The sequence below is a fragment of the Trichinella spiralis genome (assembly GCF_000181795.1).
Source record: "Trichinella spiralis strain ISS 195 chromosome Unknown Scfld2, whole genome shotgun sequence".
In the NCBI taxonomy this organism is placed as follows: domain Eukaryota; kingdom Metazoa; phylum Nematoda; class Enoplea; order Trichinellida; family Trichinellidae; genus Trichinella; species Trichinella spiralis.
The window spans coordinates 7125501-7151353 of NW_003526941.1; the positions used below are offsets into that span (position 1 = coordinate 7125501).

At 35.8% G+C, this 25853-nt stretch overlaps 8 protein-coding genes across 8 annotated transcripts; 4 read left to right on the top strand and 4 right to left on the bottom strand.

Annotated features, from left to right (window-relative positions):
- Positions 1 to 752: 752 nt before the first annotated feature.
- Tsp_06198 (protein disulfide-isomerase 2) lies at positions 753 to 2231 on the bottom strand. The gene has a single exon (XM_003380414.1). The coding sequence runs from the start codon at positions 2229 to 2231 to the stop codon at positions 753 to 755; it is 1479 nt and encodes a 492-aa protein (XP_003380462.1).
- A 2864-nt stretch (positions 2232 to 5095) lies between these two features.
- On the top strand, positions 5096 to 7738 carry Tsp_06197 (conserved hypothetical protein). Its single transcript, XM_003380415.1, has 10 exons — positions 5096 to 5373; positions 5597 to 5993; positions 6076 to 6311; positions 6407 to 6561; positions 6623 to 6767; positions 6820 to 6936; positions 6995 to 7170; positions 7298 to 7493; positions 7548 to 7590; positions 7715 to 7738. Exons 1-10 carry the CDS (start codon positions 5096 to 5098, stop codon positions 7736 to 7738), a joined length of 1767 nt encoding a protein of 588 aa, XP_003380463.1.
- Positions 7739 to 8184: 446 nt separating this feature from the next.
- On the top strand, positions 8185 to 10465 carry Tsp_06196 (conserved hypothetical protein). Its single transcript, XM_003380416.1, has 7 exons — positions 8185 to 8968; positions 9211 to 9282; positions 9361 to 9468; positions 9575 to 9685; positions 9744 to 9848; positions 9910 to 10017; positions 10335 to 10465. Exons 1-7 carry the CDS (start codon positions 8185 to 8187, stop codon positions 10463 to 10465), a joined length of 1419 nt encoding a protein of 472 aa, XP_003380464.1.
- A 2665-nt stretch (positions 10466 to 13130) lies between these two features.
- On the bottom strand, positions 13131 to 14749 carry Tsp_06195 (hypothetical protein). The gene is made up of 5 exons (XM_003380417.1): positions 14664 to 14749; positions 14038 to 14134; positions 13681 to 13821; positions 13294 to 13375; positions 13131 to 13183 (listed from the first exon to the last, which is right to left on the bottom strand). The coding sequence occupies exons 1-5, from the start codon at positions 14747 to 14749 to the stop codon at positions 13131 to 13133; spliced, it is 459 nt and encodes a 152-aa protein (XP_003380465.1).
- Positions 14750 to 15035: 286 nt separating this feature from the next.
- On the top strand, positions 15036 to 16704 carry Tsp_06194 (conserved domain protein). The gene is made up of 2 exons (XM_003380418.1): positions 15036 to 15142; positions 16599 to 16704. Exons 1-2 carry the CDS (start codon positions 15036 to 15038, stop codon positions 16702 to 16704), a joined length of 213 nt encoding a protein of 70 aa, XP_003380466.1.
- Positions 16705 to 17462: 758 nt separating this feature from the next.
- Positions 17463 to 18061, bottom strand: Tsp_06193 (hypothetical protein). The gene is given in 5 exon segments (XM_003380419.1): positions 17463 to 17571; positions 17586 to 17683; positions 17714 to 17784; positions 17895 to 17973; positions 17999 to 18061. The coding sequence occupies 5 exon segments, from the start codon at positions 18059 to 18061 to the stop codon at positions 17463 to 17465; spliced, it is 420 nt and encodes a 139-aa protein (XP_003380467.1).
- Positions 18062 to 18504: 443 nt separating this feature from the next.
- Positions 18505 to 24290, bottom strand: Tsp_06192 (putative RNase3 domain protein). Its single transcript, XM_003380420.1, has 3 exons — positions 21422 to 24290; positions 19098 to 20138; positions 18505 to 18977 (listed from the first exon to the last, which is right to left on the bottom strand). Exons 1-3 carry the CDS (start codon positions 24288 to 24290, stop codon positions 18505 to 18507), a joined length of 4383 nt encoding a protein of 1460 aa, XP_003380468.1.
- A 1175-nt stretch (positions 24291 to 25465) lies between these two features.
- Positions 25466 to 25789, top strand: Tsp_06191 (pleckstrin protein). The gene has a single exon (XM_003380421.1). The coding sequence runs from the start codon at positions 25466 to 25468 to the stop codon at positions 25787 to 25789; it is 324 nt and encodes a 107-aa protein (XP_003380469.1).
- The last annotated feature ends 64 nt before the right edge of the window (positions 25790 to 25853 follow it).

Genomic DNA, 25853 nt, shown 5'->3' on the forward strand with positions numbered 1-25853 from the left:
CATGATTGTACAGGCTAAATAATGACCGTATCAGTATGTGATTTTCAAGTATAAGGAAACAAAGGATGTATCAAAATGAAAAAATCTATATAAATTTAACCAAATAATTATCTGTTATCGGTTTTGCGTGAAAAAAATTGTTCACTGCTTTCAGTTATATTGTGGATAATAAAACTGCAAACAACCAGGTCAAAACGTTGGCGGAACACGAACTGTTACGAAAGCGCATTACCCGGCAATGAAAAAACTTCCTGCAATCACATTTGTTGACCTGGGCAAGCTATTTTGAGAGATTGAAGAAACTGGTTCATTGTACGCAAGGTCAGCCTTCATCAACTCTCAGCTTTTCACGCTTCAAATATCGTCAACCAAATTCTAGATTTCTCAGTGTTTTTATACTCAGCAATACCAACAAAAATGCGTAACAGAAAAAACCACCAAGAACAATAGAACTGTTCACAATAGAATGTTTAAAATAATAATAATAATGATAATAGTAATGGTAACAATTCAATGGTGGTTGTGATTAAACAAAAGCGTAAGCCTCCAATAGCTACTTTAAATCGACAAACGGGATGGGGAAAGTAAGTGGAAAGCGCACATTATCCACAACAAAAATTTAAAAAAAGAAAGAATGAAAAGAAAAATAAATTCATATACAACTCATCTTCATAATAACAACAAATGAAACTTGGGTTACATGAACGCGCTATTGTTGGGATATGCATTTTCAAACCTGTGTGACCAATTCTTTACAATTCTTCGTGCGCTTCTCCGGTAGGCGCATCTTCGTCAGCTTCATCTTCACCCTTCTGACTTCCAACTACACCGTCCGATTCGACAAACTTAATCAAAGCTTCCAACGTGCGCGCACCTCCATAATGACTGCCTTCCAGTGCTCCGTTTTTGAAATACATAATTGTCGGGAAAGAATTGATGCGGATGTCTTCAACCTCGTTCGCAGTAGCATCCATTTTGGCAATGACCACCTTGTCGCTGTCTTTGTAATGTTCGCCCAAAGATTCCCAAATTGGTGCCAACTGCTTACAATGACCACACCACGGAGCGTAAAATTCGACTAACACAGGTTTGCCGGCCGTTTTTATGAAACTGGCAAAATTGTTACCAGTCAAAACCTTCACCGGATGCTTGTCCCAATCTTCTGGCAATTCTTGACTAAGCAAATGCGGTTTCAACTTGTTGTCCAAAAAGTCTTTCGCGAATTTGATCACATCCGACGCTTTGAATTCAGTAAAAGATGGCTTGTACTTCAGCATATCATCGCCCAGATTGATCAAACGAATAGTAGGCAATTCGGTCTTTTCTAAGCCAAAAAATTCCATGATCCTTCCGTTGTCTTCCACGTCCGCGTTAATGGTGACAAACAACAATTTTCCTTTGTATTCTTTGGCAGCTTTGGTGAATTCTTCCAACGTTTTGTCAAATCCATCGGCTTTCTTGCTACAGAAGAGCAGCATGTGCGATTTGATATTACCGCCGAATATTCTGACGGCCGTTTCTTGAGTAAAATCACTAACTAAAGGCATACTGCTGATCAAGATCCAATTTTTCAGCTTCTCCACTTCGAATTCGCCTTCGTAGACTTCACGACCATCGTCAAATGGTTTGAACAAAACAATGCCGTCCCCTTCGGCTTTCAGCGCTTTGTAAACAGCATCCGCAGAGGTCATGCCGAATTTCACGTCGTCAATCAACGCAGCCGCATCCAAAAAGGCCTTGGCCTTATCACTGTCGGCCTTTTTGAAAAATCCAACAGCAGCCAAGGCATCTTTGACAAATTCTTCAGCCGCTTCTGCGTCTTCGAGCTGAACGGCCACAGGACCTGATTTCTTTTTCACCCAAGAAATAATATCTTCAGCCGTACGACCACCGTTGTATTCAATTATATTTCCATCTTTGAAAAATTTCAACGTCGGATAACCGCGAATTGCGTACTTTTCCGCCAAAGCAGTTTCCACAGTCGAGTCAACCTTTGCCAATTTCACATCCGCTCCTTCGTCTTTCAGTCGTTTTGCTGCTTTGGCGTATTCAGGTGCCAACGCTTTACAATGTCCACACCACGGTGCGTAGAATTCGACCAAAATGTACGCGTGATCAGAAATGGCTTTATCGAAATTCGCATTCGTAAGAACCATAACATGATCCTCTTCAGTCACTTCACCCCAAGCAAAAGCTACCAGAAGAGCGAGAAAAGACACGAACAGTTTCATCTTCTTAAGCGAAAATGAAATAAGCAATAAGAGATACAACGCACTCGCCAAGTATATACTCAACACTGACGTGTCAAACGTGATTATTTAAAGAGAACAACTGGTTTATATCGTAATAGTTTATTCAGGTAAAGGTATACTGTAATTTTGAGCAACGTCATCATAAGTAGTTCAGTTTTGAAAAGAAAAATATGAAGAAATTTGACGAACCTGAGTTGAAATTTTAAGCAGATAAAATATTCAAGTGAAAATTTATATTTTATTTTAAAGACTGAAGTGGTAACAGTTGAAACAGAAAATATATTAACACTTGACACTTGTCAATTAAATTGCAATTTGAGTAAATAAAGCAATAAATTGTACAGTAATAAATTAGGCTATGCATACGTACGTATATGTACTTCATTTTTACTGTCTTAAGTTTTATAACAACAACTTGACAAAATTATTTAAAACTACAGTAAAGTTTAGAAACAGTACACTAATTTTTCCTCTTCAAATTCTTTTAGATTTTTTGCATTTCTTATCATAAATTGAGTTTTTTTACTGCTATGTGTCGTAAAATTATTTTTCATAAAAAACAGTACTGTAGCGTTACTTAATAATGATAATTTTGCAATGGTAAAACTTAAAACTATTTTTTAAAGTGGAAAACAAAACTTTTTACTATTGTTTCAGTATAAAATTTTTTATAATAAACATTTGTAAAGTATTTATTAGAAAAAATTTTCGCTGTACAGAACGAACAGGAAGCAAATTATAATTGAAAAATAGCAAAAAGAAATATACACAAGTACCATTACGTAAATAGGCTGTTTTTAGTTCTTTTCGCCTGCTTCTTTAAATGTTTAATTTACATTATTACAATAGTACGTTGTTCAACAATATGCTACACGTAGTTGACGCGGCCAACAAGCACACTCAACGTTAAATTTGTTTATATGAATTAATATTATGTGATCGTTTGACTTAGTTGAATAAACAGATTCAATTGTCACAGAAACGAAGTACAACTACAACAAATATTGGGTATAAGCACAGTTAAAGCTGTCTGTGACATTCATTTCCTGAATATTTTTCCTATATTGCTGGCACATCTTGGCAAATATAACTTGCTAACTGTATTTTATAAATATTACTTTAAATACATTCATTCTTCACTAATTCGATCGTAAATATTGCTCTCCATTTATTTTGCCATTAAAATTTTAATTCCAAAGTAGCCATAACTGCTTTCAAAGTAACACATATATAAATTTTTATCATAACTGTTTACATTATTACATATTACAGAAGTGAAAAATCCCAATAATCACGTAAGCCCAATATTGAAGACGTGCACAACTGTAAACTCTAATTAATCAGAAACAGTCATGAAAGGTCGTTGAATCCAGTGACACTTGAGAACCATTTTGTGGGTAAAGATAGATTGATAATCAACTGCACTAAAAAGTTATGATGCAATAAAACTTTTTCAACTGCAGAAACATTTATTTCTGTAATTTTGAAACTATTCTCTCATCTGCATGCTAATTTCTAACATTGCTGTATATGAAATAATGTATGAATTCCAAACTAAACTTTAGATGCATTAATCTTCGCATTTCAAAAAAACGTAGGTGCAGTTCTCTTTGTAACTTAACCTCTTTCATATGAACTTAACAAAAAAGTAAAAGTAATGATAAGATCAATTAATCTGTTACAAGAAATATGGAGAACATGATAAGTGCTAAGGAATAAAGGCATGATATGCGTGAAAAAATTTATACATATCACCAGATTATTCTCATTCACAACTTAGCTTGGAAAATTCAGGGTTTGTTGTTTTTCATCTGTCTAAAATTATTTTTCCTTATTAACACTGTGTAAATGTTTCGTCAGCATCCATTGACGACAAAAATAATGCAACAAATGATAGATTGCATTAAAAATTTTTCAAAAGTAACTTCGCCTACGTGATTAAACACAGAAATGTCATTTCCTTCACACAAGAAAAATTCTTTTTCTAATGGAGTTCATTTACCTTTCAAGAAATTGCACTTCTAAAATTTGGATATAATTCACGGAAATTACACTGCTAATTAAAAAATTAAATTCTACTTCTCTAATTAAGCAATAACATGGATTAAAGACGCAGCAATCAAAACTATTAATGCCAACATCACAGCTTTCTACGCAATTAAATGTTACAGCGTTATATTAATTGCAACAGTTCAACTGAGCTATACTTATTGAACAACAACCCATCACAAGACAATAAAATTATATATTATATAGTGAAGAAATGCATAAGTGCCCGCTGGATAATTTTCAAGGACACCTTTCAGTGTGTAAAGCTCAAATTCATGATATTATACATCTACGTTGAAATATCGCTAGATGATTAAATTGAAAAAAATTTCGTTTAAAACAACTCTAAAATTATATGCTCTGCACTGTTTATTCTGCACAAACCAATGTTTGACTTATCTTCATTGATGAATGCATTTGGAAAAATATGAATTTTGAAAAATTTTCAATTTTCACTAATAAATTAAATATTAAATAACAAAAACAAATTATTTATCCCAATTTGCATTGTCTGCAACAAGAGTTCAAAATAAAAAATTAATATTCGGCTCTACAGTATATTACTTGCTGTAATCAGAACAAAAGTTCAAACTACTGTTAAACTTTTATAAATTAAAACCATGGAATTTTTGAAAAGAATAACTCAGAAAAAACAACAGCAGTAATGTTAAATTCGATTTATAAATATTTAACATTCATACTGTAAGCATTACCTGAAAATCAGAAACGTCGATTTAGAAATCAAATTTGCCAGTGGCTGTCGCGTAACACTTAATTGTTAAGGCTCATTTAAAATGATCCGAGTGCAGATTTTTTGCTTCAAACTTGTTGTTTTACAATATTTTATTGCCTTTTCTACTTGTATTCAGTTGGAAGATCATAATCAGTGCATAGGAACGTTTTGTTACAACGGTGGTACATGTTTAACACCAAAAGGAATGAAGCAATCGATATGCTCATGCTTACCAGGATTTTGGGGCCGTCGATGTCAACATCGAGCAGGTGATCGTCCTTGTCTTGGTCATTTATGTGAAAATGGAGTTTGTGACAGTGAAGGCTTCATTCGTTTACCGTAAGTATTCTTTTGTTTTTTGAAAATTTTCAAATTTCGATGCACTTAAATGAAATTACATTTTATCTTATTAAATTTCACTTTGTTCCAAAATTCATTATAGCGAATATGTGAATATTACAGTGGAGATGGTGTAAAACTTTTAGAATTTGTAGTACTTTGTAGTATTGAAAGCTTTAATTGGAAATAAAAGTAATGTTCAGTACATTTTGTATTACTTCAGAAAGAAGGTTGTACGCTATGGATGCAAATGTAATCGTAACTTCGTCGGCGCATTTTGCAATACAACCAAACACGAAGCGATGTGCAATTTACGCGCAGATTGCCAAAGCAAATTCATGCAAATTACCGTTAAAGACAACCAATGTCATTGTTCATGTCGTGAAGGCTATACGGGAAGTGACTGCAGTGTACAGCTTCCTTGCGCTAGAATTCACTGTGAACATAAAGCTGAATGTGTGGATGGAAAATGCAACTGCACTGGTACACTTTATACGGGAAAAACTTGTGAACGAATCAACATTCCTTTGCTGAAACAACTGAATGTAGAAAATTTATGTCAAGCCAGGGACGCCCCAAAATGTAACAGGAATATCAACGCTAGATGCACATTGGCTTTAGTAAGTATTACTTATAGATTACATATTGAATATCAGTTTCATTTTTGAAATAAATTCACATACTTTTTTTTCTTAAACGTAGAATCATGAAAAAAAAGTCATCGCCTATTGTAATTGTACACCACCGTGGACAGGAAATCGGGAATGCACGAAAAAGTTTGATGCCTGTGAGCTTACGGAATTTGAGAAAAGCTGCGTTCAAGATTATCGCGCTTGCGACTTGGATGCACCAGTGGAAGAGAGCCGCTGCAAAAACGGTGGTTTATGTCTTTCAGATGCTAAAAGTTTAAAAGGCCAGGCTCGAAAATTTCTCTGCAAGTCAGTTAATTTCATAATATAACAATAATATAAATAACGGGGCAGTAAAGAATTATGATCATAATATATGTACTGTTTGGATGTGTATAATTTAGATGTAAGGGTAATTTTGTCGGGCCGTTTTGCGAATTTGAAGATTATTGTAAATATAAAAATGCCTGTCCAACGGAACATCATGAATGCAGATTGACAAGCGACCAAGATGGACTGAGGTTGCAAAAATTGTGTCTGTGCAAGCCTGGTTATACAGGTAATGCAGTTAATTTGAAGAGTTTATTTAAGGGTTTCGAAATCCAATATCTATTTTGTAGGTAAAAATTGTGAACGGAAACTTACTGATTCTCAGATCATGGCTAAGTGTATAAACAACAAATGCAGTAATACATCTGTTTGTATTCCGTGTATTCGACTAAGAGGCATTTGTACAACTAAGGAACAACACAGACGTGGATATATGTGAGTGAGAAATGAAGTTTTCACTGTTTGTCTAGATTCAACTGCTGTTTAGTTGTGCGTGTGATCCTAGTCAATCGGGTGAATTTTGTGAACACCATGTGTCCCCATGTGTCACTCACGAATGTAAAAATCATGGAACCTGCAAAGAAGTGGATGAATACACATATAAGTTCTGTTTCAATTAATTCAGTTAATATTTTTCATTTAATTGAATTTCATTTTAACAGGTGCATTTGCAAACCAGGAATCACCGGTTTACATTGTGATGTTATTGACAACATGTGCAAAACTCGAACTCCTTGTGTGCACGGAATTTGTACTGTGAATAAACATATCCGTGAAGGATACAAGTGTCAATGTAAACACGGATACCGAGGAGTGCAGTGTGAATTGCCTGCCTACAGTAAGTGATAATTAATTAATTAATTAATTAACAGCGGTTGAATGTTATTTTATGAAAACTTTTTGCATAAAATTATAAATAATGTGAATAACAGTTTTTCTACTCTGATGATCAGTTTTACTTTTAGTACTGTTTGGGAAGTGGAGCACTTCGCGTGAAGTAATTGCAATGGCATATTCGGCTATGATTGGATTAATAGTAACTATATGTTTTCTGATATATGCAATGTCACAACCAGAAGAGCTGTCTCCTGATTCAGAATCGCAAGACGAATCAATGATGAAAAATTCTGAATCAGGCCTGGCTGAAAGTACAATTTCTAGGTATTATAAAGCTTAATGTAAACAAATCAGTTTTATTAAAATTAGATCATTTAGAATCGTAAGTTATGCGACAAGCCGTACCTCAATGAACCAATCGGTATGTTCAACATATTCACGTCTTTTTTTAATTAAACAATTTATATTTTTGTTAAATGCTTTTAAAAGTATTAAGTTGATTAATTTTGAAAATCAGTACAAAATGTAAATATAACTATTTTCAGTGGCAGTCAGAAAGTGAAAGTTGAATTCCCCCTATTTGGAATTGATATCTTATGAGATGTTCCGGTAAGATGGTTGCAAAACTGAAATTGATACTGAACATACACTACCCTTTTCCAGTCTGTTTTAGAATTGTGAAAAAATCGAATAAAGAGATAAAAAACACTAATACTGCTTGCGTTGTTGCAGTATTGTTTTTTTTGCATTTTTTCTAAAATGTATCTAACATACGTGAACGTATTACTGTGAAGTAACGTAAAGTGAAAAAATAAATTTTAAATCAACGGAGCCTTTTCGTTTTCCTATTATAAATTATCACAGTGCTAAACGGAATTTTAAACATTAAACTCAAATGGAATGTTTAAACAATGAATTTAAACAATGGCGCGCAACTTCGAATATTTAAACGGTTCGCACTTCTCTACTGTCACATCTATTTCTCTTCCTGTCCAATAAGCTTGCCAAAAATATAATGACAATTTGTGACCATTGTTGGCACATTTTCCATTCTTTCATATTTGAATTTTCAAAAGGATTGCTTGTTAGGTTAATGTTGAGTGGATTGCTTGTAGGTTTAAATGGAGCCGTCGAGAAATGTCCATCTGACATAGACAAAAATCTGTACAATGGTTACGAGCTGCGTAAAGGTTACTGTCTCACATACTTGGAACTGGATGAAGAAAAAAAGCTCCTATCTGAGCCTTCTGACGATTGGTTTGAGTTTGCCAAAAAAGAATGTGCTGAAAAGCTTCCCAATGGAACCATTCATCCTGCTATTTGTACTGAATCTTCCAAATTGGATATAAAATATGATTATGAGTTTGACAATTATGACGCGACTGCTTTACGAGGATTCAAAATACTGTCTGCACATCTGATAAAGGCGGCGAATTCTAATGAGACAACTCTTAATGTTGAAATAGAATTTTCCAACGGAACCAGACTCACTGTTACTGAAGATACTGCTCAGCATTTACTGTGCATCAAAAATCGCTTGAAGCACATATTGAAAAGAAAAGACTTTCCGCTTTGCAATGATATTGAAATATCCATTCCACCCTATGCTAAACATGGAACAATGAGTATTGTAGGAAGTAAAATCAAGTCGTTTTTCAATTGCAAAAATGAACATCCATATGCATTTGTTTTATGCGCATCAACTTATGCTTACAACTGTGTTGAACATGTGAACCAAAATTATTCACAGGGATGCACAGAATGCCGTCCAGGATTTATCGGAGCACTATGCAATCACGGTAAGCATTTCCATCTATTTATTATCAGTAAAACTATCACATTACTTCTCAGTCAAGTAGATGGAAAAACAAACATTAGCACTTTTCTTTTCAACTTCTGGAAAGAATTTTTTGTGAAATTCGTAATTATCTCAAAAATAATACTAATTCACACTAGCTGAAGAATTGAAAATGTTCAAAACTTACTGGTTGAAATAAATATAAAACATTTCTATTACAGAAAATAATAATTTTGTTTTCAGATACGCGTGTTCAAGCAAGCAGGCGTGCGTACGAAGGTAAGATAATAAACGGAAGCAGTGATATAACAGTGTGTAAGTAGAAACTGTGCATTTTTCAATTGAGCAAAACAAATCATTCAATTTGATCAAAATGGTGCTAATAATTTCAAGATGAAGAACAGCATATACAATGTCAAAACGGTGCGACAGAATTTTTCATAATTAATAGAACAGTGTGTAACTGTCCAGAAGGCTTCACGGGCAACGCGTGTGAACAAAGTAAGTTGGTTGCACAATTTTGCATATTTGAAATTTTACAAGAGCAATTTGAATATAATTTGTGATGGAGCTGAAGTAAAGTTTGATGCAAACAAAATATACACAGGTCTGAAGCAAAGAAAAACAGAATGCTACAATGGTGGTACACAAGTGGTACTGGAAAATCACACCGACTGTGCTTGTTTGAGTAATTTTACAGGATCCCACTGCCAGATAAGTAAGAAAAACAGAATTCATTAAAATCTATTTATCTTTACAAATTCAAAATATTTCAGGAATAAACCAACTTAACTGCACACCTGGATACCATCTGTCAAATACGACAGGGTATGAAATTTGCTTATGCAGCAAAACGAATACAACCTATTCATGCCTGACAGGTGAGCGGAAAATAAATTCAAACAAAGTTATTGGTGCATCTATATATTTGATTGCTTTCAGTGCTGAAAAATTACTGCAAAAATAAAGGCATACCTGTAATGAGAAGGTCGAATGTAGTGAACTGTGAATGTGCAACCAATCTGTCAGGAGAAAGATGTGAAATGAAAGGTAAGCAGCACACTAAAACAATGTTTATGATTAAAACCTACGACCTCTGCAATTCTTGACAAGAAAACAAATACATAAAATTTACATAACACTTCTTTAACAGAAAACAATTCCAAGATAAGGAAACACAATTCACACAAATCTTTCATCAGATCAAGTTAATTGACATGCCGTAATCAATAATTTTACCAATTTGTTAAGTAAACACAACAACTATTTAAACCATCATTAAAAATGATTCATTACAATATATTATTTATTTATTTGAATACCATGTCGGTAGTACCGAACTAAATTCATTTCGTGTATTTTTTCAGAATCAAAAGTCTTGAACAAAGGAGTCATATTTCCTTTCACATTTCTAGCAGTCTTTATGATTGCACTCCTGGTTACACTTTGCATTTGCCCGCCTAAATACGTCGATCAAACCAAACCAAACAATCATTAAATTTTTAACTTTTCTGCCAAATAAATATTAATAAAATATTTCTTCATGTACAACGAAATCAACATTTTTAATCATTCATTGGCAAAATTATAAAAACAGATAAACTATAAATTATTAATTAATTGCATTGGCTTGTAAATCAATCAACAGAAGAAATTAAATTATTAATTTATACAATAAAACGAGTTGATCAATATATACATATATGTATTCCTCATTTATTGTAAGCAGCCATATTTATGGAATATTTTTAATTAGTTCGTTATGTTAGCCGTAAAATTTCTAAATTGAAAAAGATTGTCACTCTGTTCTGAGATTCAATGCATATTCTGAACTATGCTATTAACAAATTATAGAAAAACTAAAGTAAATGCTCAGTACTAATAATAATTGAAGCTAATATGCTCTTTATTGTGAAATATTAAAGCATTTAACAAAGATATACCTCATTTATCGTAAGCAGCTATATATACGAAATATTTAAAAGTATTTCGTTATGTTAGCCGCAACATTTCACAACTTAAAAAGATTCCGTCATTTTGCTCTGATATCTATTAGACATCCAATGTATGTTCTGAACCACGCTATCCATAAATTACAGAAGAAGTAAACTAAATGCAACTTACTAAAACGAATGCCTTCGATGCCTTCATTTAAACCTTGTATTCACGTTCGTACAAATGTAGATGACTTAATTTGAAGAAATAAAAAATAATAAACGAAACGCAAAGCAGTTTTCAATAATATTCCATAATTTTCATCGCACGGAAAACGCCATCGCACTCGCACTGCACACCGTAGGCCAGCAATCAGCGACACTAAAGCCACGTAAACGTACGCATAGCAGTGGAATAAAAATTTGCATACATTTTCTGGTAAACAAGTCCTACTGTGGCTGCTATTCCGCACGTTGAGCAAACAACAATTTTCTCGACTTTTAAACTAAAACGCCACGAAAAGAATTATATGAGTTGCAACTTCACAATAGTAATTCTTTTGTTCTTCTCAACTACGAAATATACCATTGAATTGATAGAACGAAGCAATTTAAACGAAGTTTATCTAATATATTAAAAGTTCAGGCTATTTGTTAGCAACAGTTGCAAAGTAATCAAACCTCAAGGTCACACTTAAAAATTTGCATGAAAATTCTGGTAAACAAGTTCGATGCCTACATTTCATTACGTTCAACAGACATAGGTTTCGCAACCTTACATGCAAAATCACTACAACAGCAATATATGAGATAGAGGTTTACAATATTAATGATGTATATAATTCCTCTTCACATCTCGATATCATTAGATTGATAAAGTTATTAATTTCGTTTTCAAGCTGATGTCAGGTCCAATTATTTTTCATCACTCTTAAGCGTCGTCTTTTTAATATGCACATTTTAAACCGTAGTCTTGACGTTTGTTTGCTTTGCAGCTATAGCTCGTTAGCAATATGAACTGATAAATAAATAAATATATATATATAACTGCACTTGATGTGTTTTTTTAATCAACTTAATTGTACCTAGAAGTGGTGAATATCGTAATTTATATGAATTTCCATTTGATAACTGTCAGTGACAGATTCTGATTCTGTAGATTTGAACAACATGCATTCGTCGTAATGTTTTTCAAATCACCTAAATTTTTAAAGTTCGATGTATTGTTTTAGCTTTATAAAGTGGCTAAATTTTGTAAATAAATTATAAAAAAAACTTACCATTCTGTTAATTGCAAATTGCCCCATTTCACTTTTCACACTTTTCAAATGTTCTGCGGAAATTCATTTTTCGTAATTTATGCCTTTCTCTTCACCAACTTTATCTTTCGCTTCATTCATCTCTTTCATTGAGCTTGAACAAAGAAAAAACAATCATCTTTAATGAGTAAACTTTTTAGTCATATTGTCAATTTTTACAAATATCTGTCTGTGCTTACAATTATTTTATTTGGAATAAATTAATCAGTGTTCTCAGAAATTATCAAAGTTCATCACCGCTTTAATTGTAATCAATAGTTCATTAATATAAAAAGTAATAAACAAGTTATAAAAATTCATTCTTTACTCTGAAAATTATATTATATTTAAGTTAACTTTACATGCAACGGCCATGTTCCATAGATTAATTTATTATCATCTGACTGTTATGTTAAATCAACAACTCAGAGCTATTTGCTTACTGCGATGATGGAAATGGTCATTCCTTTGAAATCAAAAGAAAACGATTATCCCAAATCCAATCTCCAAAACTTGGTTACTTTGAGAAATTTGTCGAACACTGTTTGTTCTCTATCTTTACACTGAGTGTTGGGTTGTGGTTCTCACTGTCGTCAAGCCATGCCTGGTTTCAACCAAACGCATCTGTCATCCTCACAGTTCATATTTCTACATTCATTCGAGTATATTCAAATAAATTTATTAAAAAATAATATTTTTTAGAAAAAAACATTTAAAAAAACATGGATGGCAAACAAGCTCTCTCCACTAGGGATGTTCATCAGAAATTATCTGAGAACAGAATAATGCACTTGCACTTGACATTTACAAAATAGATTATCATCATCTTCGTGTGTATGAATCGAAAAATGCTTTATGCAGATAATTTCCATAAAGCTAAACAAACAACAGTTGATTGACTGAAACAAATGGATCAATATGAAATTGAAAATTATTCTCCACAATGAGATGATGATGATGGTGATAAAAATATTTTGCACCAATCTTCAAATACACTTTCTCAATATAAACAAAGCATAATAATAATAATTAGAGTAAAGTAATTTTTTTCAAACACATGTCAACATTTATGGATTTTAGAAAAAAATAATTACAAATCAATAGCAATTGTTCCCTTCCATTCTGCACTGATGCACAATTAGCCGTTGCGGAACACAACTGCTGCTTAAATGTCACCTAATACAAATGTAAAAATAAATATGATTCCGTTCAAATATAGAATGCAAAATTATTATTAAAAATAATATAAATGAAAAAAACAAACAAAACTCATGTAATTTTGTAAATAAATTTCAATTCAATTTAACAATAGTGCAGTTGGATATAATATGTGATGTTGCTTTATCGAGTATTCAATATCAAAGCAAGTGCATGTGAATAAATAAGAGGAAATTTTCATTAACAGCATTTAATTTAACACTTCATACAATTATAAGTGTAATATAAAAATCAAAAAAAAACAAGTGAATGATCATTGCAACTGTTGGTCGTGTTACTGTTGTGGGATCAACAGTCAAGCAGTAGGACAAAATTATCCCCCGTAAGTAGGAGGCAATTATCAAGCAGCTAAACCGAGAAAACAATTCGTTCATATAAGATTGTGGTGGTGGTAGCATACGTGACTGAATATATAATTTTCTATTAATTTCAAATAGAGCCCACCCAGGTAATAATTATTTTCTTGCATTTTATATTTCACTAACATTGGCATTTCATCATCTTGTCAATCTTGTCAATGAAAACTGATATACCAATTTAGCAGATTATCAATGCTATTTTTCAAATCAAATCAAAGTATTACCAAAATAGAAAAAGAAAACACAAACAAACAAACAAACAAAGATATCAATGTGCAAATACTGATCACACGTTTGCTTGCAAAAAGGAGAATCATTATTATTCACTTGGTTGTTTGTTGCGGAAAGAACATTATTACTGAATAATATTTAACAAATTAGATTGATAAATTGTTGCTGTGATGGCACATAGAACACGGAGATAGATCAACTTGAAATAAGAGTAAAAAATTAATGCAATTAATTACTATGAATTACAATTAATCAGCAGCTGTACTGATGGGTCAATTCAAATGAATAAATAACTGTATGCATATGCATATGCATAAAGGATGAACGAGATATATATAATATTAATGGAATAACAAGAACAATTGCGAAGTATGCCAATTGCAGAAAATGATGAAAAGAACAAAATTAAATAGTCAAAAGTGAGAAATTAATATCACAAGCGAAACAGATAAATTAAGTTGATGATTATTTTTGCTTGTAATTTGGTTTTGGTAAACAATGAGAAGCATAGAAAGTTTAAGCTGAATGGTGTTTTGACAAAGAGAATGGTTTTCTCCAAATGAAAAATTAATGAATAAAATATGGTCGAGAAGTTGATCATTTTCCACAGATCAGAGATTCATTGAATGCTGTTGTGAAAGTTGAAGTTGCCCAACCGAGGCATATTTACCGATCGATCGGTGTTGCTTTTAAGAGAAAGGCAACCGGTGCGGCACATCTGCTGTCCGCGACCACTAGGCATGCAATTTCAGCGTCAGCATTTATTTCAGCAAGCGTCAGAAAGCGTAGTAACCCGTGGCAACAGACGGAGCGGATTGTGTCTGCTTGGCGTTTTTCATTGTTCTCAAATGTCAAACCAGTGCTCGCCGCTTTCCATCCACCAAGTTGGCAAGCGTACGCGGTTCATACATAGCAGGCAAATTTCCCCATTACAAAGCAGAAGAAAATTATTATCCGTTGAAAAAACAATAAATAAATAAATAAAACTGGGTATCATATTGTTCGGTTCATTCTGTTTGTTGGTTGGAATGTCGAAAGCGGCTCAAGCCCAGATCGAATCACTTCGTCATCAATTGGAACAACTTCGCATGGAGGCTAGCCTTCCGAGAAAAAGAATTTCCGAAGTCTCCAGAGAGTAAGTTTTACCCATTCTTTTCCATTATTCATTTAAACTTAATCCTCCTCTAATATTAATCCATTCTTCTACTACTTATTTATTGTATTATTTTTTTCAAAGATGAAATGTATATATATACATATAGTAATTTCTCTTCTAAATTGAATACAAGGATACCTTTTTGAAGTGATCAATAACAAAATAGGCGAGCTTTGGAAATGTTTGCAAAATTGCCCAAGGCAAGAAAACAGTGATTCGATAAAACTGTTTTCAATACAGCCAATAGAAGCGTTTGTTGTAATGGGACGTTGCCATTTCAATATTGTAATAAAAATTGTGCAGTTGGACAAAGAATGCAAAGTCTTTGCAGAAAACAAGAGATATTTTCAAACAAAATCCATAGATTCTATATGCCAACAACGTCTATGCTAAAGTGCAATTTAAAGTTTAGCCGCCTTTGATTTGCTCGCACTGCTTCACTGTGAATAGCAGCAAATGCTAATTCATACCAATTCATAATTTCACTATAGTTTAAACAGTCAATTAGTTAATACGCTTAAATATGCATCAATATGCATGGCTGAATTTGTTTACAAGCGCAACTAGTGGCAACAATTCAGCGACAGTCACATTCTTTAAATTAATTCGGCCGCCATTATACATTATATACTCATATGGATTTTTATACATAACTCATTCATGCATAAAATACATCATAGATTTTTCAATTTGAATTTCTTTTTCTCCATTTTTGTTGGAAAATCACTTTTCACCAAATTGCACGAACGATTTGATGGAAAATACAAGGACTCCGTAAATTATGTGAAAATGCCCATTATTAAAGAAAACAACAATTTTATATAAGTGACACAGCGAAAGCGCTTAACTATTTCAGTACAACAATTAATATACTAAAATGAATAGGCATAATTATTGTAATTATAATGATTAAATTTTGCTTGCTCTTCATCAATTTACAAGTGCTCGGTAAAAATAATTTCATACACAATACAACGTAAAATATTATTTGAAACGAGCAGAAAATAATTAACGCCTATACACAATAATACTGACGCAGCAAAATTATAATCCTTTTATATCTGATGAAAATTTGCATGTATGTGTGTACATCACGAAGTAGTCATATTAGTTTCATTATTTTAAGCTAAGCTAAGCTGAGCGAAATAATAATAATACTAGTAATAATACAATGTAAAAGTTAAAAATTCTGCGAAGAGTATAATGATAAATTGTGTTCATTTGCCCATCGGCTAAGCTGTTAAATAACTTCATTCCACTGCTGATGATAAGAGATGTTTATAAACTGCAACTCCTGCATTCAAACTGATGATTTGAAACTGATTCAAATGTTCTTCATCCACCATTATATATACATAAAAATTGCTATTAAAATAAAATTTCATCTTTCGACAACCGTAAGAGCTGCGAAATTGATATAAATTCTGTTTTTCAGTCTCATGGACTATTGTGAAAAGCACAAATCACAGGATGTTCTCGTGACTGGAATTGCAGATTCGCACAACCCATTTCAAGAAAAAAAATCCTGTGTCCTGTTGTAGAAAAAGATTCATCATTCATCGCAATATTGTTTTTCATAGCATATAGCATAGTCAATACTGTTTGCTTCATCATCGAATAAACTGGTGAAATGGTGCACAACAAATTAATTCACTGCCTTGTTCTTTTCCGCATCATGTAAGTGACTAACAATAACATGGACATGGATGACAATGAGCACAATAGAGATGATGATGATGATGATGATCGTTGCTTCCTTATAACTGATTATAATTATTATTATTCTAATAATTCCAAAAACCATTTTTGAGCATGTTCGTTTGAATCAATTTTCCATACCCGTTGTTATTTTTACTGATAGGAAAATAAAGCAAAAAAAATCCTTCTCACACTTGATTCTCTACAATGTACATGTGTTCCGTTTGCTTGTAAAATTTAATGATTAATTCACAAATTACTTTTTTTGGAACTATCAAAACGAAAGAAATTAATTTTCACATTCAGCGATGAAAAATGCATTGGAACACAATTTTTATAGCGACTATTTTATCATAACATCTCTCTCTCTCAATCTCTCTCTCTCTCTACATTTGTTCGATAAAACCATTTACGAACAAAAATAATACAACTAATTTTAAATGACATTCAAATGCATAAATACAGTCAATTTCAAAATGATTCTTAACAAACTGTATGACTGAAACGTGCAGAACTAAAAAAATCGACTTTGGAAAAAGTTAGCATAGATGATGATGAACAATGACCTCTAAGATGATGAACATAATTTACATCTACTAATTCAGTTACAATAATTCATCACGGCAATAGTTGCGCAGAGATCAGTTTTAATTGCGCCATCAGTGAATATTAATACTAATAAATGGTCAATATTGCACAAATAAAGAAATCTGAGAATTCTTACCTGAGAAAAGAGCTCAACTGTGCGTGACAAGATGAACGTGTGAATGGCATGAGAACAATAACCGATTTGTGATCATTTTCTTCTGCTGGATATCCATGCTGAATTGACAATCAAGCCATCAGCCAAACCAATCCATATTCACTGCCTTTCTTTCTATCTTTTTGCTTTTGAAGCATCATCTGAGCAGCAGTAGTGCCAACTGAAAATTATTATCAATTGTAATGGCAAAAATCAGAAAAGAACGAACAAAAAATATTCTACATATTAGCTGCTTCAATGAATTGGAAAAGCATAATAATATTTTATCACTATTGCAATTCCATTCACGGTTACAACTTAAATAATCGTACTTATTAATTCCAAAAAATAGAAGAAAAATGAAACAAAACTGAAAAAAAAAATTCATTCCACACATCCACAACAGCAACAGTTCGAATATTCATATCGTTGTTGTCAGCTTTGGCATGTTGTGCCATTTATCCAGAACAATTAATTATCACGTGCATGCATGAACAACATTCGATTAACAGAAAATTAACAACAATAAAGTGTTATTTATTGGATAAATAAATTAAGAACGAAATCACACAGTAGGGAAAAAATAGTGTAGGAAAAATGTATAAAAAAGCACCACAAAATGAATCACCATGAATGAATGAATGAATGAAAACAACAGCTTGTATATTAGCACAATGATAGTTATTATGATCATTATATATTGAAATTACTGGTGAGAATGAGAATTATCAGCATGTGCAAAAATTGAAAATAACTTACACAACAGTTTTCTTTCTACTGTAGAATTGTAATTCTAATGTGCAAGATTAAATTGCACCATCGTCGTCCTCATTACAACAATGATCATCATGATTATCTCACAGTTTTACAATGTTACATAATATACGATTGATCGATTGTTTTACTCTGTTTGAGTTTCGGATTCAGAATCGTCAAAAGTTCGTTCACGGACAGAAGATTCAGAAGTGAGTTTTGCAGAACCGGCGGCAGTCGACGCCGACGCTGGACGTTTCACTAAAAGATTGTTGAAAAACTGCGCCAAAGCTCCTTCGGAGCTCGGTCCCACCGGACCACCGCCCACCGAACCGGCGGCACCGGCGCCGGTTCCGGTACCGCTGACAGTTTGCATTGCTATTTTGCCGATGCTGTCTGCTTTCTTCGACTGCGCGGATGTTGCGGAACCGCCGGCAGAAACGGATGCGGACGAAAACAGACCGTTCGACGACTGACCACCAATGGGCGACGGTCGACTTTTGTCCGACGAGTGACGTGGTGAAGTGATACTCATCGGCATCGGTGAGCTGCCGTCTGGACGATGCTGACCAGGCGACTGGGTGTTCGGCAAAGTTGTGTTCAGCAACGTTTGCAAACGTGCTAGAAAAGCTTGTTCGTCTTCGATTTTCATTTCCAACTCTTTCTGACTTGCACATCCGCTAAAACTACTATTACCACCACTACTGCTACTATTACTACCAGCACTAGTATTAGCATCACCAGCAGTGATGTTGTTGTCGTTGAAGCTGTTGTTCAATGGATTCACAAGCTGATCGCTGAAACGATTCAGAAAAGCCTCCTCTGCCCCCTCGGGTAAACCGTCTTCGATGATGCTTATTTTCTTTTCATTATCCCATCCGGCCGGAATGAACATCGCCTCTTTGTCAATTACGCATGCCGGTTGAGTGAACGGAAAACCAAAAACACGATGCAAAATATACTTGTACAAGAGATCACAATTGCGACCCTCTTTGACATTGGTGTAAACAAGTGCGGCGCCGTGTTTCAAGCAAAATTGTCGAATTTGTTTCTGGATCAAATCGCAATCTTCGTCTTTCAAATCAAACTGCTTCTCGTACGATGACAACAAATCGCACTTGGTCACAACAACAATCAACGGCAAGCCCAAATTTCTGGTCAACGTCGACTGGCCGAGCGGCAACAAAATCTGGTCCGGCTCCATGCTGGGCACCTTTTGCCCAAGTTCACTGTGCGAGCTGCTGTCCAACGGTTCAACGTATTCTTGCCAAAATCGAACCTGCCTTTCGCGACATTCCGACAACACGTGCGTACTGTACAAGCCGGACTGGTTCAGATGCTTTTCCAGCACGTCGGTCCAGCGCTGCAACGACTGCCCAATATTCCACGGCTCGGCCATTGAGCAGCAAATCAACGCGACGCTGTGTTTCAAATTTTCCGCCGGCAAAGCGAACCGAAGCAACGGCGCGTACAGAGGATCCCCGTCCAGAACCCATACGCCCAAACGTGGAACATCGCCGGCACTAATATCCGGCAAACTGCTGCTCAACTGGTAAGCGTACGAGCCGACCTTGTAGTCCGGGTTGATTTCCAAATAGTGATATTCGAATCCAGCTCCCTTTTTCGGCTCTTCCACACCCTGAAGTCTGGCTACCATCGACGTCTTTCCCGAATCGCTGTCACCCAACACAATCACCGACGCTGTTGGCAACGCACACTTGGACCTCGACTGCGTCTCACAAAGTATCTTGCTCCATATTTCTTCTTTCACCGTTGACTGCGCTGTGGGCATTGTTATTTATTAGAATAATTCGAACTTCTACAATATAAACAAAAAAAATTAATATCAAACAGTACAGAGAGCACAACAAGAGCCAAGCACTCGCTCAACGCACACAGCACGATCGGAGATAAATTTCAATTCTCCTTCATCGAACAAATATGAAACGCACACACATATACACAACACACTCAAAAAATATGTAAAAAAATTTTTAAATATTCTTTTTTCTTTACTACCATTTTGTTTTCTTTCGAAATAAATTCCATTTTAAACTGTACAACAATTGGCAGAAATAATTTACAAAATGAACAAACAAACGCAACCAAACGGAGATTAATAATAATAATAATGCTGATAAGCCGACAATAATATAAAAATAATTAAAAAAAGAATAAGTTTTTTCGTTATTTCACAAAATACGAACGGCCAATAATGGAACGTAGAACAAAATAACACTACACCGATCAGTAAGTAGTTGTGTGTTATTTTATTCTGAAAAAGACAAACCAAAAAAATTAAAACAATGCTTGAAACAACACAAATATGAAAATGCAATATGAATAAGGTAAAAGAAAAAATCAGCCAAATCATGTAGAAAAGAGACAATTTTAAAAAAAGCAAACTGGAGGTACGCGAAGAGGAAAACACGCAACATGTGTTCGTTTTCAATCGGAAATTTCCCCTTGTGTACTACTACTAGAAGCAGAGCAACTACTACTATTGCTGCAGATACTGTTTCTATTGTTTCTATCGCCATCATCATTATTACTCCTCTTATTATTCTTCTTATTAATGATGCTACAACAATTTCTCTTGCGGCTCCTGCTCCTCCTACTACTAGTACTATTACTACTACTACTACTACTACTACTACTACTACTAGAAGTAACTGTAGTAGTAATTATTACGGAATTACTGCTGCTGCTGCTGTTGCTGTTGCTGCTTCCGCTGCGGTTCCTGGTGTTGTAATATCCATTGCTGCTGCCGTTGTTGTTGGTGATCTTGTGGCCGTCAGTGACTGGATTCGAAAGTGAAGATGAAAATGAAGCAGATGAAGAAGGTGGAGGAGCTGTTGAAGTGTTGTGATTGCGAAAAATTTGCGGAAACAAAGCCCGATAAGCTCGCAAAGCGTTCTTGGCGGCGTTCATTTCGGCCTGCTTCACGCTGTGCCCTTCGCCGGTGGCCAGACGCTCGCCGCGGAAATAAACCGCTACACGGTAGACGCGGGTATTCGTGGGACCTTCAACGCAAACCACCTTGTAAACCGGCATGTCCGGATCACCGCCGGACGGATTGCGCAACGCCAGACAACACTGCTGCAGTTGGGATTTCGGATCGCACCAACGCTGCTCTTCTATGAACTGCTTAAGGCGTGGCAGAAAGCAGTGACGCACGAACGCCGCACAGTAATCCAAACTGTGATCGACGAACAAAGCGCCCAAAAACGCTTCGACCAAATCCGCCTTGTCCTTCATGCGCAATTCTTGAGGTTCGTTGCGCAAAAATGCCGGCGGTTGCAAAATAAAATTCGGAATTTCCAAATCGTCACAAATCACCGCCTGGGTACGGTTGTTGACCAACGAGCTTCGCAACAGCGACAAATGTCCCTCTTGGTGGTCGGGAAAGTGCTTGTACAAATATTCCGTGGTGACCAGCTGAAGAACCGAATCGCCCAAAAATTCCAACCGCTGGTTGTGACCCAAAGTGAGAAAATTGTAACCGACACACTTGCGCGTGAAGGCCCTGGCCAAAAGACGGATGTGGTTGAATCGCACGCCGATGCGTTGTTCGAATTCAGTCAGCTTCTGCAACGTCGGACACTGGTGGATCAAGTGACGATCACCGTCCGGATATTCTTGTTGCAACGGATGGCGCGGGGGGTGGAACCAAACCCAATGCAACGCTTGGTTCCAATCGGGCGGAAATAGAAATCGTCCGAAAACACGGTCCGCGACGTGGACGCCACCGTCCAAATAGACCGCACCCAGGATCGCTTCGAAAGCGTTCGCCATCGCGTGGCGCATGTCCTCTTCGAAGCACAAATCCGGACCGTGGGCGAACAGCATGAATTCGTCCAAGCCCATCTTCGCCGCCAACTTCGACAAATGACTATTCTGAACCATCAACGTTCGGTACGGGGCCAAAGCACCTTCTTCCAAATCGGGAAAAATGTAAAACAGATGAATGGTGGTCAAAAATTCAATCACCGCGTCGCCCAGATATTCCAGACGCTCGTTGTTCACCGTGCTCGAAGCACGACTCTTCTTCTCGCCCATCCTGGACATCACGTTCACTAGACAACTGACACCACGCTTCCGGCTGTTCCACGGGTTGGTGCGCTTGGAGCCGAACTCCAGCTGCCTCAGACCACAGTTGTTGAGCACGTTGCGCACGTGATCGGCATTAGTGCCGCTGTCGGCCCGGTAAGAAGGATGCGTGAACGCCAATTCGAGCAGGCTGGGCTTACGGAACGAATAGTCGATGCGTTGTTGGAAAACGCGCAGGCAACGATGAAAGCGGATATGGTTGAGCAATACCAACAAAATCAGACAATGCTGCACCACGTCCGACCAAATACCGGTCTGCATGAAACCCTGACAAGAGACTTCCATGATCAGGTCACGCTTGACGCTGTTTTTCGCCTTCAGTTCGGTCAAGTGAGCTTCCATTTTGGCCAACTTGGCCCGGTCTTCGGTCCTCGGATACGACTGAAGCATCACTACCCGTCGAAATTTGGCAAACCGCTTCCAAGCACGCTGGTATTCGGGCGTGCCGGCATAGGTAGTGACCGTCGGGTGACGGCCAAAGTGTACAATTACCGAATATCCGTCGGGCGCTTTCTGCATTCGGTCGAGCTGATCGAGCCGAAGCGCCACGGGACGTTTCCACGGATTTGCCACCACTTGACCTTTCAACTTTTCGCTGAACTTGTCCAAATGCTTGTTGACCCGGTCGTTGAAATCACCCCGCTCAGCAGGTTGGTCGAAAATCAACCTACAATTCTGCAACAAATGCTCCAAAACAACCGACATCGGCAACATCTGCTGCGTGCATCCAGTCTTCTCTTTCCGCTTGCATACGAATCTCGGATAAATGTGAAATATTGGGCAGCCGTCTTCCACATTGGCAGCAAACAACTTCACGTCGTACAATTCGAGCAATTCGACAAACACATATTCCCAAAATAAATCCAAATCACGAACGGAAAAAAAATCTGGCACCACCTCTTCCACCAGCGACACTTCGTAATCAATGTTCCACCGATTCAAGCGACACAACGGCATGTTGCGGTCAATCAGTTCGTGGGAAAGTATGCCAAAACCGTCGAACGAGTATACTTTATCTTTGTATTCAATTTCGGTTATGGAAAATTTTTGAAAAAGATTCGCCTGCGGTTTGATAACAACTCTGTAATAATGCAAGCGGTTAGCATTGTTCGACAACGGATCGCACGGTTCCACTCTAGCTTCGCCAGGATATCTTCCATGACTGATACCCTTCTGTCTAGCCCTCCAGCAGCAACGACAACTCGGTCCGTCGTTCAGCTGACCTGCATCGTTGTACCATATGTCAGGATGTAGACGAGCCGGATGTCTGCGTTTCCGTTCCAACTCTTTCAGCGCATCCTTGAAGCGACCATTGTCATTCACGTCGTAGTTGTTGTGGCTGTCGCCGTTTAAATTTCCATTTGGTTGTTTCCCACCTTCGCAAGCATTCTCTTCATCCTGTTCATCCGACTCAGCCGAGCACTGCAATTTCACGGGACTCTGCGAAGCACCATCATTTTCGTCCTTTTGCCATGTCTGTTTCGCAGAGCGAAATAACTGCACTACATGCTGGTCGAACTCGCAGTGTAAAGCAGTCAACTTCTGCGTCGCAACTTTCACATCCGATTGTCCACAGGCAATGGTTTTGTAATAGTCATGCGCAGATACGCAACTGACCGTCAAACGAGGAGATGACTGAGAAAAAATCGTCACCTCCTCCTCTTCTTGTTCTTCATCGTCAATGTCAAAATCTTGGTCAATGAAATCGTTCAAACCGACTAGCAACGGCTCTTCAAAACTGCTAGATGGATTCTGATCCATCGAATCGCTTTCTTTAGATTGAGGCACACTCAATTCTTCCCGAACACATCTAGTCGATTTCATAGATACTCTCTATTCAACTGCAGCAAAACACACACACACACACATATGTATACCCTGAATAAAACGTCAATAATTATTAATTTTCAAATCCTAAATTTTATACAAAAATAAATTTATAAACAAAAACATGTGCAAATAATTGATAAATTTTAAATGCATAAACGATTACTTCATTTAAAATACAATATTGCGTTATTTCACACATATTGCACTAAAAAGTGAATAAACAATGCTCAAATGAGCAGTTACTGTTACAATTACGCATTTTAATTATAAAAGAACCAACAAAAAGTAAATAAAAATAAAAACAAACAAAAAAGAAGACTTATTCACTATTCACTATGAAATTTTCTCGAGAACTACTGGCGAGATTAGCAAGCAAAAGCGCCTGGAATTAGATTAGCATTTGAAGTATGGAAGAAAAACAACATGATTGGTTTGGTCAATAGAATGAAAATGGAAAACTTTTCAAGAATTAATTACAATCAACAAACGTTAATCAAAAGTATGCTTGAACGAAAGTGCAAAACATGCCTGAACATACGGAACAGAATAACAACAACAAACATTTAATCGTTTACAATATTGGCAAAACATAAATATACAATAAAGTTTTCAAGCTACAGCAATAAATGTAAAAGTTTAAAAATATCGGAAGCTTCGAACCAATTAACACTTCATCTATCACTCACCAGCTACGCCGCAGCAGACGCCCACGCTATATATCCGCAGTCATAAACAGTTACATTCAAGAACGACAGTATTCCAATTGTCATACGATACACTTAATGGTAATCAAGTACAATTCTTAAGATGCCACCAAAAACATTCCTTGAATAATAATAATTGAATAAATAATATTTTTGTTAATAGAATATTATTTGAAGTTGAAAATTACAAAATTTAGCAAAACCACTTTTTACTTGTTCTACAAAAAATTATCAATGAGAAGAGAGAGATGTGTCATGAAGTTGCATAGTTTAAATAATCTTACTGAAAACAAACAGTCGTAGTAGCACAACTGTTCCAAACGTCTTCATAAACAGCTGAATAATTATGGTTTATTGTTGCGTTGAAATTGCTCCGAATGAGTCGTACGAAAAATAACTGCAAACTTGGAAAAAACACATTTGAACCGACATATAACTTTGGCAAGAGTTATAATATCATTTCAAATGAACGATAGCAGTTTATTTTTCACAATAACATGGACAAAATTGGTCAACGTGTTTACAGTAGAAAACAGAGAAAAGCAGAATGTACAACAACCTTTGCATGCGTCTCTACATTTCATCCTCTCTTTTGAAAGAAGTTTGCATCTTGCCACAGGCCACAGGCCTGCACATCTGCAGCAGCCAAATGGACAAATTTTGTACAAAGAAGAAAAAAAATGCATAACTTCACGAAAATACAAAATACAATCGCAGTGTGTGTGTGAAGAAGAACAAAGTTCAGCAGTGAGTGAGATCAGAGAGAGTAAAGGAAGAAAAAGTTGGTAGTTTTTCATCTTTGTAAAATATTGCATTTCTTTTCGATTTCTATTCCAGTTTCTTCTTTTGCAAT

What these genes read in the sequence shown, in the direction of transcription:
- Tsp_06198 (XM_003380414.1), bottom strand. Translation starts at nt 2,231, where the DNA reads ATGAAACTGTTCGTGTCTTTTCTCGCTCTTCTGGTAGCTTTTGCTTGG.
- Tsp_06197 (XM_003380415.1), top strand. Translation starts at nt 5,096, where the DNA reads ATGATCCGAGTGCAGATTTTTTGCTTCAAACTTGTTGTTTTACAATAT. An exon ending in GAAGGCTTCATTCGTTTACC is followed by an intron (nt 5,374 to 5,596) that starts GTAAGTATTCTT and finishes GTATTACTTCAG; the next exon opens with AAAGAAGGTTGTACGCTATG. An exon ending in CAACACAGACGTGGATATAT is followed by an intron (nt 6,768 to 6,819) that starts GTGAGTGAGAAA and finishes ACTGCTGTTTAG; the next exon opens with TTGTGCGTGTGATCCTAGTC.
- Tsp_06196 (XM_003380416.1), top strand. Translation starts at nt 8,185, where the DNA reads ATGACAATTTGTGACCATTGTTGGCACATTTTCCATTCTTTCATATTT. An exon ending in AAGCAGTGATATAACAGTGT is followed by an intron (nt 9,283 to 9,360) that starts GTAAGTAGAAAC and finishes AATAATTTCAAG; the next exon opens with ATGAAGAACAGCATATACAA. An exon ending in AGAAAGATGTGAAATGAAAG is followed by an intron (nt 10,018 to 10,334) that starts GTAAGCAGCACA and finishes GTATTTTTTCAG; the next exon opens with AATCAAAAGTCTTGAACAAA.
- Tsp_06195 (XM_003380417.1), bottom strand. Translation starts at nt 14,749, where the DNA reads ATGCCTAGTGGTCGCGGACAGCAGATGTGCCGCACCGGTTGCCTTTCT. An exon ending in CGATCGGTAAATATGCCTCG is followed by an intron (nt 14,135 to 14,663) that starts GTTGGGCAACTT and finishes AATATTATTCAG; the next exon opens with TAATAATGTTCTTTCCGCAA. An exon ending in CAACAGTAACACGACCAACA is followed by an intron (nt 13,376 to 13,680) that starts GTTGCAATGATC and finishes CATTTGTATTAG; the next exon opens with GTGACATTTAAGCAGCAGTT.
- Tsp_06194 (XM_003380418.1), top strand. Translation starts at nt 15,036, where the DNA reads ATGTCGAAAGCGGCTCAAGCCCAGATCGAATCACTTCGTCATCAATTG. An exon ending in ATTTCCGAAGTCTCCAGAGA is followed by an intron (nt 15,143 to 16,598) that starts GTAAGTTTTACC and finishes TCTGTTTTTCAG; the next exon opens with TCTCATGGACTATTGTGAAA.
- Tsp_06193 (XM_003380419.1), bottom strand. Translation starts at nt 18,061, where the DNA reads ATGGCACAACATGCCAAAGCTGACAACAACGATATGAATATTCGAACT. An exon ending in CCGTGAATGGAATTGCAATA is followed by an intron (nt 17,785 to 17,894) that starts GTGATAAAATAT and finishes AATAATTTTCAG; the next exon opens with TTGGCACTACTGCTGCTCAG. An exon ending in AAGGCAGTGAATATGGATTG is followed by an intron (nt 17,684 to 17,713) that starts GTTTGGCTGATG and finishes TTGTCAATTCAG; the next exon opens with CATGGATATCCAGCAGAAGA.
- Tsp_06192 (XM_003380420.1), bottom strand. Translation starts at nt 24,290, where the DNA reads ATGAAATCGACTAGATGTGTTCGGGAAGAATTGAGTGTGCCTCAATCT. An exon ending in GTTGCGCAATCCGTCCGGCG is followed by an intron (nt 20,139 to 21,421) that starts GTGATCCGGACA and finishes CAATGCCCACAG; the next exon opens with CGCAGTCAACGGTGAAAGAA. An exon ending in CGACAACAACATCACTGCTG is followed by an intron (nt 18,978 to 19,097) that starts GTGATGCTAATA and finishes AAGCTTTTCTAG; the next exon opens with CACGTTTGCAAACGTTGCTG.
- Tsp_06191 (XM_003380421.1), top strand. Translation starts at nt 25,466, where the DNA reads ATGAACGATAGCAGTTTATTTTTCACAATAACATGGACAAAATTGGTC.